Source organism: Macrobrachium nipponense, chromosome 11 (assembly GCF_015104395.2).
Source record: "Macrobrachium nipponense isolate FS-2020 chromosome 11, ASM1510439v2, whole genome shotgun sequence".
NCBI lineage: Eukaryota > Metazoa > Arthropoda > Malacostraca > Decapoda > Palaemonidae > Macrobrachium > Macrobrachium nipponense.
The window spans coordinates 24,031,354-24,053,762 of record NC_061087.1 but is presented as its reverse complement, the minus strand read 5'-3'; the positions used below and the strand labels follow the sequence as shown (position 1 = coordinate 24,053,762).

General features: G+C 34.4%; 1 protein-coding gene across 1 annotated transcript; it reads right to left on the bottom strand.

The window, feature by feature from the left end:
- Positions 1–17,160: 17,160 nt before the first annotated feature.
- LOC135198248 (uncharacterized) lies at positions 17,161–20,956 on the bottom strand. The gene is made up of 5 exons (XM_064225847.1): positions 20,840–20,956; positions 18,466–18,543; positions 17,681–18,334; positions 17,389–17,579; positions 17,161–17,302 (listed from the first exon to the last, which is right to left on the bottom strand). The coding sequence occupies exons 2-5, from the start codon at positions 18,541–18,543 to the stop codon at positions 17,191–17,193; spliced, it is 1,035 nt and encodes a 344-aa protein (XP_064081917.1). The 5' UTR covers positions 20,840–20,956; the 3' UTR covers positions 17,161–17,190.
- Between the last annotated feature and the right edge of the window lie 1,453 nt (positions 20,957–22,409).

Sequence of the window (22,409 nt, the reverse complement as noted above, 5' to 3'; positions counted from 1 at the left end):
TGGAAAGTGAATTTGCTGGAAAGACTGTAAGATATTTTCCGTTTCGCCGAAATTTCATCGACTTTTGAAGCAAATTTTCCCCTGTGATGCCGTTAGTGTTACAAGGACGGTGAGTTTTGTATTGCTTGTACTTTTTTTTTCATTTTTTATACTTACATCTTCATTCCTGCTGCAGCAATTCAACTTTGAAGAGGATATGAAAATATCGAATTCTAAATTCATATTCTAAAAGTCCTATACTGACTGCGGAAGAAAATTGGTAGGAGAGACTGGTACAGCCAAATAAATAGAGATATCTTATTAACCATCACTGGCATTTCTGATAAATACTGAGAAATTTATTGACAGTTTAGCGATTCATGTTCATGTTCAATATTTTTTCTCTCGGAACCAGTTCCTTTAATTCATCGTTAATAAGTCAATGAAATTGCTCATTCGTGTACATTACTGTAAATAAATAATACAAGAAGGGCCAGTTAAAAGATGTCATTTATCTAAGCTTAATACAAAAGGAGCTTCATTTGACCGATTATAATTCTAAGGTTCAAACAACCAGAAATACCAAGTACATGACATAAAAAAGATTTTATGTTGCAACAAAACTAAGGACTAGTAAAGAAATACTGGATTTGCTTTCTGAATATTTAAAAAAATATCAAATATTTAAAAGATATAACGTGTGTGTACCACTGACCTTATTTCGGGCAACTATAGCTGACTAATATCGTTTATATACATATATCATTCACATTGACATTCCTCCTGCTCACAACGTCTCGAATGGACAAAATATAGTATATATTTTTATCATGCAATAAATATAATGTCTTTTTATCATGAACTTGACTCCCTTCTGGAGGATTTCTCAGCAACTTCTTCAGGTCTAAGGCTGCTAGAACTATGCCCAGTCAGTAGTATACCGTGGTTCATAGGTGGGAGGAGAGAGGGGGCGAGGGGGGGGAGGCGAACCGCGTACGTGTTTTGTATCTTTTTTTTATTATTTCTATACAGTTTCTAGCATGAAGAAACTTATACGTGTATGATATATATATATATATATATATATATATATATATATATATATATATAATATATATATATATATATATATATATATATTTATACATATATATCTATATTATATATAGCGTATGTAAGCTATTCACCCGCGTAATATAATATTACCTAAAATACCATCACAACAGCTGCTTCCAAAGTAAACAAGCCTTTGAAATGTTCTGGATCTTGTTTCCTAAACAAAAGATTCCTAATTTCTTTGCATTATACTAAAAAACTATCGCTTTCGGGTAATATCCATTTGGTTGAATTCACAATATACAAGTGATTACCATCAGAGCGAAACACTTTAATATCGACAAAATTAGGAACACTAATGCTCCGTTAGTGTACAGTAATTAAAGGAACATTCCCTTCTTATATCTTTTGTATAGATATTCTGCCTTCTATCGATGTAAATTGTAAAATATCTATTAAAATGATTATTTTAAATCAACCGCATTAAAGTGGAAATCTTCTCTTTTTCAGTTTTCTTATTCAAATCTTAATGGTTCAACAGTTTTATAAAATAACGACGAAAATAAAAGTTCCTTGAAGAAGGTATAGAAAACTCAAGAATGGCCGTCGACCCTGTTGCATTTAGCTATAATGAGTTTATAATTACTATGGGGATCTCTAAAGGTGGTTTTTTTATTATATAATTTTTTTCTCTATGGAGATAGTGAAAGTTTCAGATAAAGAAAAAAAATAGTGCATCATTTTCTACTTCCATATGTATGTCATTATAAAGTACAAAGTAAGAGTAATTATTGGGAGCTATACAAATTTGTTTCAAATTGCAGTTTCCCAGGATAATGTCGGTCTTATATTTGAAATTTCAAAAAGAACTTATTTTTATGCACGTTAATATAATCATAAGACAGTGAGAACAGGCATTCTTTAAAGATTTCGCAGTAAATTATAAGTATACTGAAAATCAATACCGTGACTGCAAAACTAAGAAATTCACTTAGAGAGAGAGAGAGAGAGAGAGATGATGATGATGATGCAGGGCTAAGTATGACCAAAGCACTTGGTTCGAGTTATCTCCACTCTTTCCTTCATAACGAACGTGAAGTAGTTTATTAACGAAAAGCTGGCAATGAAACGTATATTCGCGTCCTTCCATAAAAACATTAACAAACTGTCAAAAGTGAGAAATAAATTCCCATCTTGCAGAACTTATCATACTAAAGGGAGCTACTTCCTGGGTAGGTTGCAAACTACCAAAAGTGAGAAATTAAATTCACATCTTACCAAATTCATTATTCTAAATAAAGCTAATGGATGACTAGATTGAATAAAATGACTGTAAAGGTAACTAATTCGTGATTAACCAAACAAAAACTTCTTTCAGTTTTCTTCTGAAGATTGAAAAAGAAACCCACAAATTCAATTTGTAACTTGTTTACTTCTAAGTATTTACATTCTAAATGTAAATACTTAGAAGTAAACAAGTTACAAATTGAATTTGTGGGTTTCTTTTTCAATAATTCGTGATTAATATGCAGTGTTCCTATAGCTTATTCGCTTAAACCATTCCTCAAATATGATTTTCAGATATACACCATTGGCAATATACATACATACATACATACATACATACATACATACATACATACATACATACATACACACACACACACACACACACACATATATATATATATATATATATATATATATATATATATATATATATAAAATTAAAGGTGATGCCACTGAGGAAAATGGAAAGGCGAGAAAGCCAAGAACCCTAAATAAAGGGTCGTGTTAGACCGAATGTTCTTGGCTTTCTCGCCTTTCCATTTTCCTCCGTGGCATCATCTTTATTTATACATACCATCACGTTTTATATACTTCGTGATCAAGTTACTCATATATATATGTATATGTATATGTATATGTATATGTATATATATATATATATATATATATATATATATATATATAATATATATATGTATATGTATATGTATATATATATATATATATATATATATATATATATATATATATATATATATAATACATATATATATATCCAAAATTATGATGAATACTATTTTATCATTTTGGCTTTCACTTTCTTATTTAGCTATTTAATTAATCGTCATAATTCTTAGTCCTTTTTCAATCGTCCCTACCTTGACGTTCATTGAGAAAATCTTCACGACATCTACACAAGAAGACCTCTCTCTCTCTCTCTCTCTCTCTCTCTCTCTCTCTCTCTCTCTCTCTCTCTCTCCAGAACTTGTTTTACCCTGACATTAGTCTTCAGTTTCCTAGGGATTATCTCCTCTTCATGCAACCTTTCACGACCCCTCGTTTGTTCATCCACCTTAACTCTCCTTAATGAGAATCACATCTGCCATACTAGAGGACTTCCTCATTTTTTCTTTAGATGTAATGTGCCTAGGCGATGCTTCTCATCATCCTTCCAAAAACAGCGACCTTTAACGACTTCTTGATTTATTTGTTTAGAATGTGACAACAACAACAGCAACACCAGTAACAATTACAACTACAATAACAACATCAACAATAATATCAACAACAACAACATTAATAATAATAATAATAATGATGATGGAGCAACAAATATACAGTTTGAAAAGGGGAAATTTATTATTATTTATGTATCCATACATAACTGTGGACTTTTTTCTCTATATCAGGACTCATGTTGCTATGAAAATTAATAATAATAATAATAATAATAATAATAATAATAATAATAATAATAATAATAATAATAATAACAATAGACAAACAGACCCAGAAATATACAGAGACAGGAGAATGATAAACTGAACAGAGGAATGGCACAACAAACCAATGCACGGACAATACATGAAACAGACTAAAGAACTGGCCAGCGATGACACATGGCAATGGTTACAGAGGGGAGAGCTCAAGAAGGAAACTGAAGGAATGATAACAGCGTCACAAAATCAGGCCCTAAGAAGTAGATATGTTCAAAGAACGATAGATGGAAATAACATTCTCCCATATGTAGGAAGTGCAATACGAAAAATGAGACCATAAACCACATAGCAAGCGAATGTCCGGCACTTACACAGAACCAATACAAAAAGAGACATGATTCGGTGGCAAAAGCCCTCCACTGGAGCCTGTGCAAGAAACACCAGCTACCTTGCAGTAATAAGTGGTACGAGCACCAACCTGAAGGAGTGATAGAAAACGATCAGGCAAAGATAGGGTGATACGTGCAAATAGACCAGACGTGACGTTGATTGACAAATCAAGAAGAAAGTGTCGCTCATTGATGTCGCAATACCATGGGACACTAGAGTTGTAGAGAAAGAAAGGGAAAAAATGGATAAGTAGCAAGGTCTGAAAATAGAAATAAGAAAGATATGTGATATGCCAGTGTAAATTGTACCCATAATCATAGGAACACTAGGCACGATCGAAAAGGAATCTGGAAAAACTAGAGGCTGAAGTAGCTCCAGGACTCATGCAGAAGAGTGTGATCCTAGAAACGGCGCACATAGTAAGAAGAGTGATGGACTCCTAAGGAGGCAGGATGCAACCCGGAACCCCACACTATAAATACCACCCAGTCGAATTGGAGGACTGTCATAAACAAAAACAAAATAATAATAATAATAATAATAATAATAATAATAATAATAATAATAATAATAATAATAATAATAATAATAATAATAATAATAATAATAATAATAATAATAATAAGGCGCCGTGGAGGAGTGGGTTAGGTCGTCAATAGACTTAAGTCAAGTTAAGCAACACTGGCTCTGGTCAGTCGTTGGATGGGTGACCGCTCTCCTCGGCGTTGATTCCTTGGGAAAGGATCTTTACCCATAATTTCCTCAGTCTACTCAGCTGTAAATGAGTACCTATCCCTGATGGGGTAGGGTCCAGCTATGGGTTAAATAGCAAAACTCAGCAATGATGGAAAGAAATGAAGGATTAACCGACAACGACGTAAAATGGAACCTCTGGCAACAGAGGAGCTTCGTCCGGCAACCAGGTATTCAACCCAATTGAAGGGGAAGACGGTCAGGTACTTGGAGGTCGTCATCCAGCAACTGATCACACCACGAACCATTCACAGTAAAATTATAATTCTCTTAAACTTAAATGAATAATATGTCATACTGGCTCTGTGACCAGTTTGATGAGATATTCTGTAGTAACACTTTTCTTCTCAAAAATTATAATTTGAGATTTTCACTATCACTATGATAATCAACTTTCTACTCTTTTCAACAATATCTTGTCATTTTATCAAGTTCTATCTCTCTCTCTCTCTCTCTCTCTCTCGTCCTCCCTCTCCTTCTTCCTTCCCGCTCCTCCTCACCCCCCTCCTCCCCCCCTTTCCTCTCCTCTACCTTTCTCTCTCTCTCTCTCTCTCTCTCTCTCTCTCTCTCTGTGGCCATAACAAAATTTTCATGATTAAATCAAGAAATACTTCAAACATCATTCCTCTTCATTATTATTCCTTAAACTCTTTCATTCTCTTCTCGCGGTCCTTTCTTCTTCACCCACGATTACTGATAACCATCAAAAAAACAAAAACCAGCAGGATATGAGACAACGGAAGAGATATCAATAAAAGAATAAAAAAAAACAAGGGGTGAAGGAAATGTATTTACACCAACACCGTGAAGAATCATTGCCAACATCGAATGAAAACATTCAAAAGACATTTACCCAGCGTGTCGCATACGTATCCTTCGAGTCATAAATGTTCGGGAGGGCTGACGTCTCACGCTGACCAACATTTACAGCTTTTAGAATCTGAGCTTTGTGCTTGAGAACTATGCCTTGCCTCATTATTCTTCTCGCCTCAGAGGGAAAAGAAACACTGAAATGTTTTCCAGGATTCATGTATCTATTTCCAAAATACTTTCTTTACATTTTTTTTTTTAAAGACTGGCATTTTTTCCATAGGATAGAACATTCTTTTACTGTTAGAAAATATATAAGTTGGAGTAAGATTACAAGGAAATTAAGGCCATATATCACCGAAGAAACACACTTTTATGCACCTGCTACTAGCATTTTCTTCTACCTGAATAACCTCAAAAACACTCTCTCTCTCTCTCTCTCTCTCTCTCTCTCTCTCTCTCTCTCTCTCTCTCTCTCTCTCTCTCACACACACACACACACACACACACACAACAACTCCTACAGACTTCTACCTTTCCGGACACATTCATTCATAAAAGTCCTCTTTCAATAAGCTAACTCCTCCTCCTCCTCCTCCTCCTCCTCCTGTTTTTCCTTCCGTAACTCATCATTCATTCTTCCAGGATCCCAAACCGACATCCTAAAGAATCTCCCTTACTACATAAATGTCTCGCGGAAGGCCATGAGGGACCTTCCTCATCAAGGATAAGAAGACCCCCTACAGAGGTGAGCTGGGGGGCGAATGGAACCCAGGGGGGGAGGGGGGAGTTCTTAAAGATTATCCTTAAAGATTCTCCGAACAGAGGAGCAGATACATGACAGCAATGTACGTGTCTTTAGGTCTGGCACATTGACAGACAGACGGACTTCCAGAAAGGCTAACAATTCACCCTACTAGCTCCTCTATGAGCAAGTGCCCGTGCTGGCATAAGGCCAGCTTAATCAACAACAACAACAACAGTTCACGGTGTTGTCAATCTAAGTTCATAGTGATCTTGGAAATCGACTGTAAAAAAGCAAAAAACTTATCTATTGAGACAAAATTCCCCTTGCATCCTTTTAAATTCAACAGCTGATGAATAACAGGATGACATTTTTCTTAGCAAATAATGCTATACAGCGATGAATAACGAAAAAAGATTTCTAATGACTATTCATATACTGGTAAAAGAGGGAAATGATATTGGAGCTATAAAGGTCTGTAAGATATGCAAGGGGTTTCTTTAACTTACAATGCTTGTTGCACACACCGCGATCCATTAAGGAGCCACCATGTAAGGAGAGCTGCATGTTTTAATATGCATCGTGGGAGCGCACTATAGAATATTATGTGAAGGATTTTCGTTCATCCAGCGAAGTGTCCCTGGATAGAAATCAAGGATTAGCTTTCCTTGCTGTGACGATGGTAACTCGTCCCTTCAGATAAAAGAACACAAAAGGAGTTAGTAGATTTAGGTTTTTCCGTGTGGTCATTCCATGGGCTCCAACAGATATTTGGAGGAATGGATAAGTGTTTACGACGGTAAGGTAGCATTTTAAACATGGCCAAGGTATCAAATCTATTTGCCTTTCTTATGAAATACCAACACCGTTCGTGTACATCTTATCAAACTCAAAATAGCTTTCATTTACTAACATGTATAGATAAACATAAAGTAAATACTAACATATATAGATAAACATAAAGTAAATAAAAATGATTACACCATCATTTTTTCGTTACTTGCTAGCCCTTATGCCGAAAGACCTTGCTTTCAGTAGTGCATTCAAAAAATATGGTAAGAAACATAGATCACTCAGTATTTGTAATCTCACAAACAAATATGCAACAAGCTTTTAGGAAACAAAACCACATACACCACTGTATCATCTGTCAGGACTGTACAAAGACTCATCTTAAAATCAGAAAGAGTAAACATTTATAATACAAGGACCTCAATCGCCTAAAAAGCTAATAATCACATATAGTCTTAATTCCCATTCCTTTTACAAAATCAATTCATTAAAATACATATTTCCTAAGAGCAGTTTTTATTTTATTTTATTTTTTTTTTTTTGTTAGTGGCAGTCCAGAAACCAGCAGGAGGCGCACGAACAATTAGAACATAAGAAAATATTGAAAACTCTTATCACACTCGCACAGGCCCATCCAACACGCGAGAGAGAGAGAGAGAGAGAGAGAGAGAGAGAGAGAGAGAGAGAGAGAGAGAGCATAAATTTAGACACTGTTCACTGAGGCGTCTTATCCTACCGTCAGAAATCAATTCAAAATCATAAACAATATTTGTATCCAGATGTATAAACAATAAATATATATTTGCTGTTTTCCGCAGTAAATTGCAGTTTTACTACAATATTTGCGACAGCAAATATATTTCTATTGTTTATACATTTGGATAAAAATATTGTTTATGATTTTGAATTAATTTCTGACGGTAGGATAAGACGCCTCAGTGAACAGTGTCTAGGTTTATGCTCTCTCTCTCTCTCTCTCTCTCTCTCTCTCTCTCTCTCTCTGCTCTCTCTCGCTCTCTCTCTCTCTCCCTCCTCCTCTCTCTATCTCTCTCTGGCCTTCGAATCCTTTCTTTTTCTCTAAGAAATATATATATATATATATATATATATATATATATATATATATATATATATATATATGCATATACAGGTAAAACTATGAAAAATAACCTAATATGAAAGGACGAAAAGTCTGACAGCCTTTAAATTTTCGTCAGTTTGTTTGATCACTGAAGCCTAACAAGAAACCAAATAACTATACATCAACACTATGGAAAAAAAAATTCTGAACAAAGCAAGACTATATTCATATCAGAATGTTTTCTCAAAATTAAGCAATAAGTTGAATACCTTAATTATACACAAACGCACGTTAACATCAAATCTTAAAAGTGGTTACATTTATGGAGAAAAGGTGGAATATATAAATGCAACAAACTTTTAAGTCCTATTTTTGAGGTGCAACATTTATGGAAAGTGAAACTTGCTTTGGGTATATAAACAGTTTCTATAAACTGATGTACACCCACCGGTAAAGTTACTTCAAGCTTTCCAATAAATTCTACTGCAGCAACAGCCCAAACAAGCCTGGCAAAAAACAATTCTTGCATGATAATCAACAATATGCAGTCACGCTTACGTCACGTCAGCTCTTGGTAGATAAATCATGATGGCCGGAAATAAAATACCGTTGCCCAAAATAACAGCTTTGTTAGAACAGGATATTCGACGGAGTCCTTGGGAAATGTGCAGAGGTTAAACATCGATTAATGTAATGGAACGTTTATGGCTAAAAGAAGAATCGGTCACGCCTGCTGCTCGAAAGCAAACACTGAAGGAATGATTTTACAATTGAATACGAAAGTTAAATTTATGGTAGTTGGAATTTCTGGCTGAACCTCAGCCTTAACAAGATACCGCTCTGAAATACTCCTGAATTCTTGGGTATTTGAAACCGACAGAGACATAGCTTTGAGCCAAGATACCTTGGGCATATCACAGTTCTAATCCTTAACAAAAATGACATCACTTCTTCGTGACAGCTCTTTGAAATTCGCAGCATTTTGATGACTCAACAGAAGAAAATATTCCCGGACATGGAGAACCATCTCGAATCGCAATGTTTCGCTGAAGTTACTCCTCGTACTTAAGCTTTATCAGGAAAACAACCCGTAGCCTTCAATCTCTTTCAATTCGTCTACTCTAAAACATTGCCTTCAACGCGCGCCGTGGGACATAAAGAACGTAAGAATATAATATCAAGGGTATTGTATAATGGAGCCGATAGTTAACGCCATGTCATGAGTAAATACATCTTAAGATGTTCGTTAATCATAGCACTCAGAAACTCGAAAAAATTATCATCAAAAGTTTGGGAACCTTGGTCCTAAGTTAATGATATTTCCTTTATTCAGCCCCGCCTTTACTAGCAACCTCCTAGCAACTGGAAAAATAAAATAAAATAAAATGAAATAAAATAAAAGTAAAAAAAAAAAAGCGTAGGAAGAAAGGTTGATTATTTTCACGTCATAATTTCATCATTTAAATGCTATCTGCTTTACCTCCTCCTCTTTTATTATATTTTTTTCTGTCTCACTAGAATCCTATTCATTATTATCAGTTAATCCCTGAATCTGATTATACACCTACATTTTTTTCTAATCAATTATATACACAATCATTCGACCAGATACTCCGTTTTACCTCATCAGCCCCCCTCCCCCACCTCCGTCCTAAACCCAACGGAAACTTCTCATGAAGACCCAAGCACCGGCCTACTGCCTCTCCCGCCCATCCCCGCCCATCACGCAAAATGCCTCGGTGAAGACCTGGCGCCCTTGAAGCTCCTGAATCAGTAAAAGGAAGAAGGGAGGGTCGAGCGACTCACGTAGGAAACTGTGGTCACACCTGGGTCACGAGAGGTCACCGGAGGTGACACAAGTCCCTTAATTCTAAAGTCTTACTAAGATACCGCGCTCGCCTGTGCACACGTTCGTATCCGGTCACATCTGCTGTGATGACCTCATCCAAAGATTTCCCTTAATCAATTTTTCGCGGCTCAAGGTTAACCATAAATAATTGGTGAACCATTATCGTGTTTATTTATATTTTTTTCTTTCCAGTTCGTTGGTTTCATTTACAATGGTGAGGGTGATTTTATTTTTTTTTCTCTCGTTGATAAATTCCACATTATTACGTTGAGTTCGCTACATCTGAGCTTCCACTTGAATTAGTGGATATAATCTCTTCTAATCTGTCCTCTATTCATGTTTTGGGCTGGCAGAAGGCATTCACGAACTCTCTGAATGAGCGCCTAACGGGATTTGACATTTTGAAAGTTCTAATGCAATAAATAAATAAAATACGGTGCATCACATTAAAATCTCACAATCATTTGCTGGCAGGCACAAGGACATGAAGAAGTAAGTGGGTGTATAGGTACGACCAAGGTATAACAAGGTATACTGACTATTTGCTCGACCTGAATCATAAAAAGAAGCGAGGACTTGCATTCAGTTCTGTGACTCATAATAATCACCGAGAAATAAAATCTTCCTTCTACTCAGGAACTTCTGCTTGTCTGAATATATAGATAGATGATAGATAGATAGATAGAGATAGATAGATAGATAGATATATATATATATATATATATATATATATATATATATATATATATATATATATATATATATATAGATATATATATTATATATATATATATATATATATATATATATATATGTATATATATATATATATATATATATATATATATTATATATATATATATATATATATATATGGCTTAGATTCCGGGTGAAGAAGATTGTATGTCTTCGAAAGCTTGTTCTATGCAAATGAAAGAATCTGGAATCTTATCAATCCCGTCTCATTAAAGCTGACTTTATGTATAAGTGATATATAAGTATATATATATATATATATATATATATATATATATATATATATATATAGACATATATGATATATATAGACATATATATATATATATATACATATACTATATATATATATATATATATATATATATATATGTATATATACACACACATATATACATATATATGTGTATATATATATATATATATAATATATATATATATATATATATATATATATATATATATATATATATATATCACAAGGATCATGTAGCTAAATGTACAATAGGCAACAAGAAAGAAATTAATTATCCCTATAGTTTTTTGTGTACTTACAATACACATATCCCGGTGCAGTTTATAAAGAAGCTATTGCACCTCCTTTTATCTGAGGGAAACATTTAGAAACTGCTTTAATACAACTAACTATTGAAAATAATATTAATTTAAGTCCAATTCTACTATACTTGACCCCATTCTGAATAAGAGTTGAAAGGAAAAAAGAAAGATTATCAATAATTCTTGTTAATCTTCTCAGCCTCTCCTTGGTTAATTCAGTACCTGGGTTAATCTAAGACAGCTGTTTCTCATTTGAACATTTAATGACCTTTAATTGTATGAAAGGATTTTACTTGTTGTAAAACTGGGTTCTCTGTAATCATTTCATTTCTGTCCTTTGTATAGTTTGCTTGAGAATACCATGCAGTAGAGGCTGCAGGTCTTGCACTCTGTAATTTCTCTTTCAATTTGACAAGATACTCTGCTTATGCGTGCGCGCAGGTGTGTAATATATATATATATATATATATATATATATATATATATATATATATATATATATATATATATAGATATATAAACATCATCATAACTAAAGCTCTTCGGAACATTTGCTCACTTTAGTTACCCATGTATATTAGAAGAACGTGACCCTTCATTAAAGGATTAGAGCACATCTTTTGCTTTCTTTTATGAGGCAACATGTAAAGTTGTATACCTTGCCTATCGTACAGCTATTCACAACTAACGTTTTGTCCGAATAAAACCTTTACTTTGATTGCAATGTATTATATAGACATGAGAAATTACCTCATACACTTAATACACTAATATTTCACTTGAGAATGGTATAAAAAAATCGGGGAAACTTAAACAATCGAAAGATGATCAACAATAGAATTCGTTATGTTTCATGGAAATTATTGTAAATTATAAACGTGTTTGAGTCGCCTGAGTGATGTAATGTAAATGTATACAAGTTCAAGTACCATATGAGTAATGATGTCACTCATGGATGTAGTACATGTGCCAAAAAAAAAAAAAACTTGAGAACTATAACATTAATGAAAATGTTCACTCATTCCCAAACTTTTGATGATCATTTTTTCGAGTTTCTGAGTGCTATGATTAACGAACATCTTAAGAGGTATTTACTCATAACATGTCGTTAACTATCGGCTCCATACAATAACTTTGATATTATATTCTTACGTTCTTTATGTCCCACGGCGCGCGTTGAAGGCAGTGTTTTAGAGTAGACGAACTGAGAGAGATTGAAGGCTACGGGCGGTTTTCCTGATAAAGCTCATGTACGAGTTATTTCAACATTGCAATTCGAGATGGTTCTCCACGTCTGGGAATATTTTTTTCCGTTGAATCATCAAAATTCTGCGAATTTCAAATAGCTGTCACGAAGAAGTGATGTCATTTTTGTTAAGGATTAGAACTGTACAAGGTATAACATATTCAAATCTCTGAACACCTTTACAACCCACGCATAAAATGTTTTAGCTTATTCCCCTTGCCGAAAATCAGAATGGTAAAACTTACCATAACAACAAGATTTGCTACAATATAATAAAAAAGATGAATTGAATTCTATTGAATGCTGCAGCTATTACATGCTCAAGCATTCAGACGAAACAATTTAGCACGATTATAACTTCTGACATAAATGAATAGGTGCCGTGGTCGCCAGTATAATGGAAAAGGATCAGTGTGTGTAGTACTCGCTTTCCACTACCCCCATCGTCATGTCAGTTTTTCTTGCCAGATTCGCTCGTTAGGATTTTACCTTTATACAAGGAGGGTGGGTTTTTACCCAGAGTCTTTTCACACCGTTTGTTTGCCTGTCCATGTCCCTCTTTGCCTTGGTGATGCAAATGTCTCTGGAACGGATTGAAGCGAGATGTTCAAGGGAAGTCTTCCTTCTGCTGCATGAATATTCCCTTACCAAGGTCATCAGCAAGTAAATTAAATGGCTAGAAGTTTTAGCCGAGCTGTTCCCTTCCTCCACTTATTTAACTTAGTAGATTCTTGACACCCAGACAATAATAAGTCACCGCATGAGATATATCTGACCACTAATTTTTGAGGGAATTATTATTATTATTAAAGATGAACCCTACCCATATGGAACAAGCCAACAGAGGCCCCTGATTTGAAATTCAAGCTTGCAAAGAAATGGTGCTTGTCAGAAATAAGTAATAGGAGTTACGGGGAAACGCAGAAAGAAAATATCAAATATTAAAAACGAAGATTAAATTAACAAACTGATAAATCAACAGATAAAATGAAAGTAAATTATTAAAATGCAAGGGGAATATATTAACTCAGCAAGCTACCATACACAGTGAAATTATTGCTAACATAGAATCAAGCTAGAATTGGAGTTTTCATCTCCGAGTTCCTACGACAGCTTTTCTACTAACCTTGAGAACCGAAATTATCTTCTATTGGTTAATTCATCCTAAAGGGACACCTTAGCTAAACATACAATGTACAGAGGATGAATTACATGAAAAAGATAGGTAGCTAGTGTTACTTTTTACAAAGCTCTCACGCAGAACTTTATTAGACATTTAATGATTTTTCATAAATTCACGACCACAAAAACCAATAAGAAATTTATGCATATATATACTCAAGATACCTAATAGAAACTTGTCCCCCCCCCCCCCTCCAAAGTAGGTGTTTCACCAAGTCAGTCAGGTCAAGTCTTACTAGCAAGCACCTAACACGAGTAAAAATCTCAGAAGACTTGTACATTCAGTACTATGCAAAAGATGCCATGAGGACTACAAAAGTTGACCAGAATAAACCTTCCATTTTCAATCTCTATCATGTAACTATAGTAAAAAAATCACGTTAATATATATATATATATATATATATATATATATATATAGTATATATATATGTATATATATATGATATATATAATATATATATGTATATAGATAAAAAAAAATATATATATATGATATATATATAATATATATATATATATATATATGTATAAATATATATATATATATATATATATATATATATATATATATATTTATACATATATATATATATATATATATAGTATATATATATATATATATATATATATATATATATATATATATGTATATATATATATATATATATATATATATATATATAAGCTTTTTCAATAATACCTTACAATAAATAATCCTCCATCAAAACAAATGGGAAGATATGATCCTTCAATATAATCATAGCATCTCTCCCACCCAACTTCTCTCTCTCTCTCTCTCTCTCTCGCTCTCTCCTCTCTCTCTCTCTCTCTCTCTCTCTGGTATATTCATCATCCTGATTATACAGACAGATTCTTTGGTATTTCAGTAATTCACAGTAATTGCATAAAATCCAACAGAATAATGATATTTCAAGTTGCAAAAGCAATTCTCCTTGACCAGGGGCAAATCTCTTAAAATAAATTTTCTTTACATTTTTCCTTTCAACTCAGATTTATCTTCATTTGCCTTTTTATAAATGATAGATTTCTTACTCATTTCTTGCATGCGCAGACTAAGCAAATCTCATGCAGCAATTGGTATTTTCATCTTGTGTTATTGAACTCAGGGCTCAAAAGGTAATATAAAGAATAAACAGATTTAACATCCAGGACCCAATTTTTGTGAACGACAGAAAACGGATACGTACTGTCAATGAAGAAAACGTACTTCACAGTATTTCACGCTTAACTGTGATAAACCTCGAAGCGGTACCTTCAACTTTCAATGAGTTTTTACTGTTATTCTAATTAATTCTCAGAACCCCAAACTCCCGCCCCCACAATCAACATATAATTTATATAAATAGTATAGATACCTAACTTAATCATATTTCATAGCTTATTAAAGTCGCAACCTATCGATGTCGTTGTTTACGCTCTCTTGATTCTAGATCGTGACGTTAACAAACTTTTCGAACTAGTATAATATAAAAAAATAGCTTCCTTCATCCCGATAGGGCGAACTCGGCATTATAATAGCGCTACCACCGCAAATAAAAATCCTTTATTCAAGATAATTTGTTCGGTATGTAGTATATCCATAGAATTTTAGGCATATTAAACCACTGTTGAAATAATGCGAACCACTTGTGGTAGGCAAAATGGGAACCATATTCGATGTGACCACAAATGTTCTTAATCCCTGTTACCCTATGCTATATTAGTCTAATTGACTTGGTCGCGCTGAAGGCGTTAACTGTTGTTCGACTAGATAATATCAATAAGATACTTCGGTTGTTCTACAGTGCGCTTCTCATTTCTATATATTATTCATAAGGATGATTAAAGCTAGATATGCTGAACTTCCTCATAAGTGGAAGGGTTGAAGAGTGAAATGCGTGCAAGGTAGTTTAAAGTCTCCCAGTAATTTGTAGATTTGCTACTATAAATTAAGCCTCTGAGTATATACCATAACTCAGACTTTTCCTAAAAGACAGTAGATATATTATTAAAAGTGGTAACTAATAGTCTTATCGAACACCTAACATTATATCTGAATACCTGCACAACTCTTCACCATCATTGGCTCATTACCATTTTTTTGCGTATGTATTTTCACCTTTTCACCTCGTGGGTAATCAAGATCATTATTCCTCTTCACTTCAGTTTCCCCTACACCTCATCCACCAAGCCCCCTTTTTGATAGCCAAGACTGTCTAATAGACTATCTAATAAATCAGTTATTTCCAGATTTTTTTAAGTAGTAATTTACAGATCCTTGAGTTTTGAGGTTATTCCATCTCTTTTCTCCTTAAGAGACGAGAAATTTTACTCGACAGTGTTTCTAGCTATGCATTGATAACAATCCAAATCTAATTTAAGGGTAACCCCACTCTGACAGCAACTGTACCACCGATCAGTTAAAATAACCTTTTAATAAGTTTGTCAAAATTCACCTACCTTACTTTGGAATCCTTCCCTTATATAAGAATCCATTTGCAATAATAAATTACCCTATTTACTCAACCAAAGACCCATCAAAAATTTGCCCAAGTGGGAAAATTCAGCTCCCCTCTAGTATCATAGTTTAACCAAACCAATTTTCAATATAAATCTTGAAAACTTATATACACATTTGAGCATGCCTCAAAGTGGCTAGTCTGAAAAAGCCATATAACTAATCATTGAACAGATAAGAGTATTATCAGTGGATTTACATCAAGGAGAGGAGTTAAAGGTACGAAACTTTAATTGTATCATACAGCAAAGTCGTTTTACATTAGTAGTAACCTTCAAGATATTACGAGTAGTAAATGACAATTTCCTCTAGTAAATGACAATTTCCTCTATCTCTTATATCCATGGCCGACATACAACTCAGGCGCATGGACTTGAAACGTTTTTACTATAAAAAAAAAAAAAAAAAAAAAAAAAAAAAAAAAAAACTAAAAAAAAAAAAAAAAAGGACAACCAAGCCTGTCTCACCAATTTCATCGGTACTTTGATTTATAGAAATTTCAGGCCTTAAAACAATAGAATTACTGTTGTGCTGACAATTTAAAGTATTTAAAATCTCCAACCAAGGTAGAATAATTAACCTACTTGCAGACCTCATACACTAATGTTGGCAATTCAAAGCCGATATCCAAGCACCAATTTCCATTAGCAACAATTAAGGAGATTTAAGCCAAAATAAAAACATTACATATCTGGGCAAATTAAAAAAAGGGATACTTCAGGAATTTTTTTATTTAACCAAGTTTAATAAAAATATCCATTGGCGAACACCGTATTCACAATAGTGCGATAATCTGTCAAAGTCTGGACTGCCGTTGTTAAAAATGTCCTCACTACTGGAGAGGACAAAGTAAGTCTGGAGAAAGAAAATTTTTTTTATTAAATTACACATAAATGGAAGGGTTTTAAGGAAAAATTTTAAGACCATATAAATATACTTACGTTTGTGTGGCAAATGTAGTGTGAGTTGTCTGCTGGATCAAGTATGCATTATGGGTTATGGTGTAAATTTCCCTCGATACTTCAGTCACATAGTAGTAGTTTGATTTTGCAGTGGTAACAAATTCCGTGACAGGTCTTTCCACAATTGTAGTAGAGAGTGATACAACGTCATCTACTTCAGTCTGCTGCACCTATTAAAATCAAAGAAAGTTTGTTAAACTTAAATAAAATTTAAACTGAAAAACATATGGCGACAAAAATATGACAAATTATAACAGAAATAATTACCTACCTGAAAGGTAGTTAAAGTCACAGTGTTAACAGAAAAGCCAGTAAGCGTGATTGGCACACTGTTGAGTATAGTTTCTGTAACAGTGACAAATCTGTCAACTGTTGTAGTTTGCGTAATTGTTAATGTCAACTGTGCTATAAAATCCGCAAAGTTCTGACCAAATAAAAACTGGCCACCAGACCCACTCGTAGAACCAATATTACTGCCAGTGTTTGATGAAGTATCTGTTACCCCTCCTCCAAGGTTAGATCCAAATAATGGGAGGCCACCTAGGGTTCCAGTACCTTGGCTAGATACAAAACCACTTCCAGAACCAACAACATTGCCAGTACCAGAACCTGAACTTCCTGAAGTACCAAAGAGGGTTTGGCTTCCAATTCCAGTAGACCTGGAACCACTGCCAGTTCCAGATGCAGATCCCAATCTCCCGTCGCTTGATCCAGAGGCAAATCTAGTACCACTGCCTCCTGACCCTCTGTTAGCCCCATCACTGACTGAATCTCCTCTGCTACTTGACCCACTACCCCCAGACGCAGAGCCAGAGGAACCACCTGCAGACCCTGACCCCACGTTACCACTTCCAGCTGAAGTTTGTGAACCAGTCGAGCTCGAGCCAGAAGCAGAGGACCCTCCGGATCTATTCGGGGTTGTATACTGCAAAAGAAAAGGTGGTAAATAATTACCCTTGTATAGTATAAAAAATATATATATATATATTGAACGACATTACTGTGGATATTCAACTCCATCACATTAGTCAAGAGAAATATTCCCCTAAGATTTACCAATCTATTTTGGGCAGTTACAAAAGAAACTGCTAAAAGGAGTATGGCGGCCTTCCCTACTGTTGTCTTCCCAGTCATCTGAAATATGAAAATTTGCTATAAAAATGATCAATCAATACCTACTCAGACGCTGTCCTGATCAAGTCTCTCAATGATACCAAGGATAGTTTCTTAAATTATTAGCAATGCGCTAGGATCCCTATTTTACATTTGTAAAAATCTAAATATTGCAATATATTTTAAGTAAGGTTTTGGTAATTCTATAGGAAAGGGGCGCACCAGTTTCTATGTGTTAAAACAGCTTAAAATGCTAAAATAACACTATGCTTCGATTATCATTAAATACGTAAGGAAAACCCTTAACAGCCACCAACAATCTTTGGGGACCATAGTTGGGAACCTTTTGGGTGGGAGACAAACTAATAAAAAATTAACGGCCATTTTTTGCACATTGCTGATTTCAGTTTCGGCGTGGCGAAACTGAGCGTGCCTTATCCGCATTTGAAACATTCTTGGCAAGCACGTTTATTCTGACAATCAGGAATTTGTGCGCTGCGTGCCCTCGCCACAGGGGTTACAGGGCCCTGGCTGTTCCGTGTGTATGGCGACATAACGTGCGTCACTTTTTTTTTGGTGTCACCATGGTCAAGTCGAGGTCGAACTACTTACAAAGTAAACAGAAAACAAATCACCATAAGTTTTTGACACAGCTTCCACATCGAACAGGTTTTAAGTTTTCAATTAGGTTTTCTACGGGAACACTTTTGGAAGCTACTGCCATGAAGACTAGGAACAGTGCGAGAAAATTTTCATATTGTGTAAGAATGGATCGGACGGAGAAATAGGGAAGTAAAAAGGGTTTACCCTGTACGTATTGCATTCGTCACTTTAGTCATTTTTTAGTCCTTGCATGCGCGCGCAGATACAGACGTCAGTCTGTAGTCGACTGCGAGAGACTGATCTCGCGCGAATTAAGTTTTATTTCGCGAATTTTCAAATTTTAAAGCGACTTTTTGGGACTAACTCAAAGAATTCTATACACTTATGTAATTCTAGGGAACTACTTTTTTATATATATAAGCCCATACGCCCCTTTCGTATAGAATTACCAAGGTTTTCTATGGCTTTGAACATTAGTCCTCTGACAATAGGCCAAAGTATATGCTTTAAAAACAAAAACCACTGCATTGCAAAATAAGCATGACAACCACTCATCTCACTCATATGCTGCAATTTACCTTTAATAAAAAAATTATGACAATCTAAGAAAAGAGATTGGAGCAAGAGTTAAGTAAAATCTTAACAGCGGTTTAGTACGTACATAACTGGCACCAAATCTCCTGGACTCCCGTTGACACTAATCAATAAAAGTTACACAAATTGGATACATTTGAATCACGAAAATTGTTTGGCCAAAAACTAGAAACTCAAATACCAGTTCACAGTAACAACCATGTTGCAAGACTGTCGAGATCAGCAGTTAAAATTTATATAATTCAGATTCAGATAGTAATCATTAAGCAGATGGCATAAATGTTAATAAGGACATTTAAGCAATAGTTTAAGGAAAAATGAAAAATGCATCAAATAGCCAGAAAATTTTAAATCATTCGTCCTTGTGCTCTTATTTAATGGAAATTTAGATTAACTGGCGCTCGATCCACTGACTTTTTCCACACAAAATTCTTAAAAAAGATTACGCTGGTTTAAAGTCTAATATGCAGTATGGCAAAGTTACGATGCAGCCTCTAACCCTAAAGATAAAACAAGGAATGAAACCCACAACAAATAGCTCCCAAATCGTCGAAGAGACTAATCAAAGACACGTGACTTGTGGTAGGAAATCTGTGCTCAAGTTTCAGGCACTATAAAATTACTTCAGTGAAATATGCCCCTGATCCTACCCTCTAGCGCTGACCTATACAAATTATGAGAATTGCTTATGTAATTGAAGAAAATAATTAAATATAGTAGGGGACTAAGACCACCAAGACTGCAAACCATACCTGTACAACTTTTAATCACGGTGAATGTAGAAATATTTAACAAGAATGAAATGAAACACTCAGAGAAACTACCATGCATTAATAATTATTTTACGAGAATCGTCGAAAAATAAAGTTTCCATACAAAAGGGCCGGGGGTGCAAAAGATCGTAACGATCATGACTTATACGAGCGCTGATGAATTCATCACTCAATTTTGAAAGCTTTCTTCTTTCACTTAGTAAAGAACATCCATCTTGAAAATTTTACCGTATAAAAAAAAATTACAAACCACAACTATAAACAACACTAGTTATGAAAATCAGCTGCAAGCAATGACAAAATAACTAATTTTTACGATAAACAGAAAACTCCAAAAATTTACTTACTTTAGCAAGTAAATACACAACAATTATTTATTATGGAGCGACAATCAGGCGAAGGAACAACTGGCAATTGTCTCCCGAGAGGATAAACATTACTGCTTAGTTCGTCTCCACAAAGGACCACGGAAAGGAATGACTAATTTTCTGGTGTTATCGTTAGTTCCGGTGTCACCCACTAGATGGCAGAAAGTGCGGTCGCTACAGTACGAATAAGAATTCAGATGAGAGCTGAAGGTCACTCATACTAGCGGCAATGTTTATCAGCGCACAAAAAATCTTTGAGAGAAAATATCCATTCAACTCGATCCACACCCTTCTGAAATAGTCAGAATGGTCAGATAGAAGTACTTTCATAATGAAAGGGAATTAAAGTGGTTAGTCATTCGTTATCTTCTTGGTTATAAGAGCACTTTGTAGTCACAGCAAAATCACTGGCATGCATGGGATAACAATCAACATTTTATTTTATAATTTTCTTTTAATTGTCGTCATTTTTAAAATGAATAACTTGGTACGTAAATGGATAAATATTGGTTAAACAGGATGTAACCATAAAATATTCTGAACCCCGCACCATTGGATATTTTGTGATTGTGATAAAGTATTTTCATTAAACTCTCTTCTGAATTTCATGATCAGCATTAATGTTACATGAAATGTAAGTTACACATTACCCTATATGGGTCATTAATAGTGGTTTCAAATGTAAGCTTATAACATAATCATATTAAAAGTTTCAAATAACTTTCGAGAAATCACATTTTTTATTTTCATTTTACACTTTGTGCACTATTTAGTCCCTCGATTCCAAGATGTTCGTTTTCTATATTTTCAACAGCACTGCAACAATTGAAAACGTGCAAGTTGGGTGTGCCTTGAGATGTAGGGATAACTCGCATTTCCTGAACCACCTGCCACCTCATGAACTAGCCTAATACGAAAATGGTCACTTTACTGGTATATATCTAACAATTTTTAGTGCTTAGTTATGTTAACGAAGACAACTTCGCAACTTCACATTAGCCTAGCAAAATCACGTATGTATAATTAGGGAACCTAGTTAATATTTGAAATGCAATTTACATATTTCCTTGGTATTCCCTAGCGAATTTATAAACAGTTTCCAACACTACCCACGGAATTATGAAATATTGGCAGTAATCTTTAAATATATCCCTGAGAATAAATGTAAGTAGCCAGATTCATTTACACTAAAATTAAGCTAATTCATCAGAATAAAAAAGTCTTAGCATAAAAATTATTAATAAAGAATATTACTCAAAATATTGAACTATGACTGACGGTTCCTTGCGACACAGAATGGTTGGCATCTTGAGCTAATACTAATTATAATAATGCACACAATGACGATTATCATAGCAGCATAATAAAAAGACTAATTAACCGGATATGTACTGCGTTACCATTCTTGCTTTGTGATTATCAAGTACCATCCTTGCAAGAAACAATTATAATACAAAGGATAGAGAACAATGGACTAAACAATTTTGACAAGAAACCCCAGCACTTCTAGGGAAAGCCACAGGTCCTCTAAACATTTCAGTTGCAAAAA

Coding starts and splice junctions, on each gene's coding strand:
- LOC135198248 (XM_064225847.1), bottom strand. CDS start 18,543: ATGACTGGGAAGACAACAGTAGGGAAGGCCGCCATACTCCTTTTAGCA. Junction 18,335..18,465: donor TAACTGCCCAAAATAGATTG/GTAAATCTTAGG, acceptor TTTCTTTTGCAG/TATACAACCCCGAATAGATC. Junction 17,580..17,680: donor TGACTTTAACTACCTTTCAG/GTAGGTAATTAT, acceptor TGATTTTAATAG/GTGCAGCAGACTGAAGTAGA.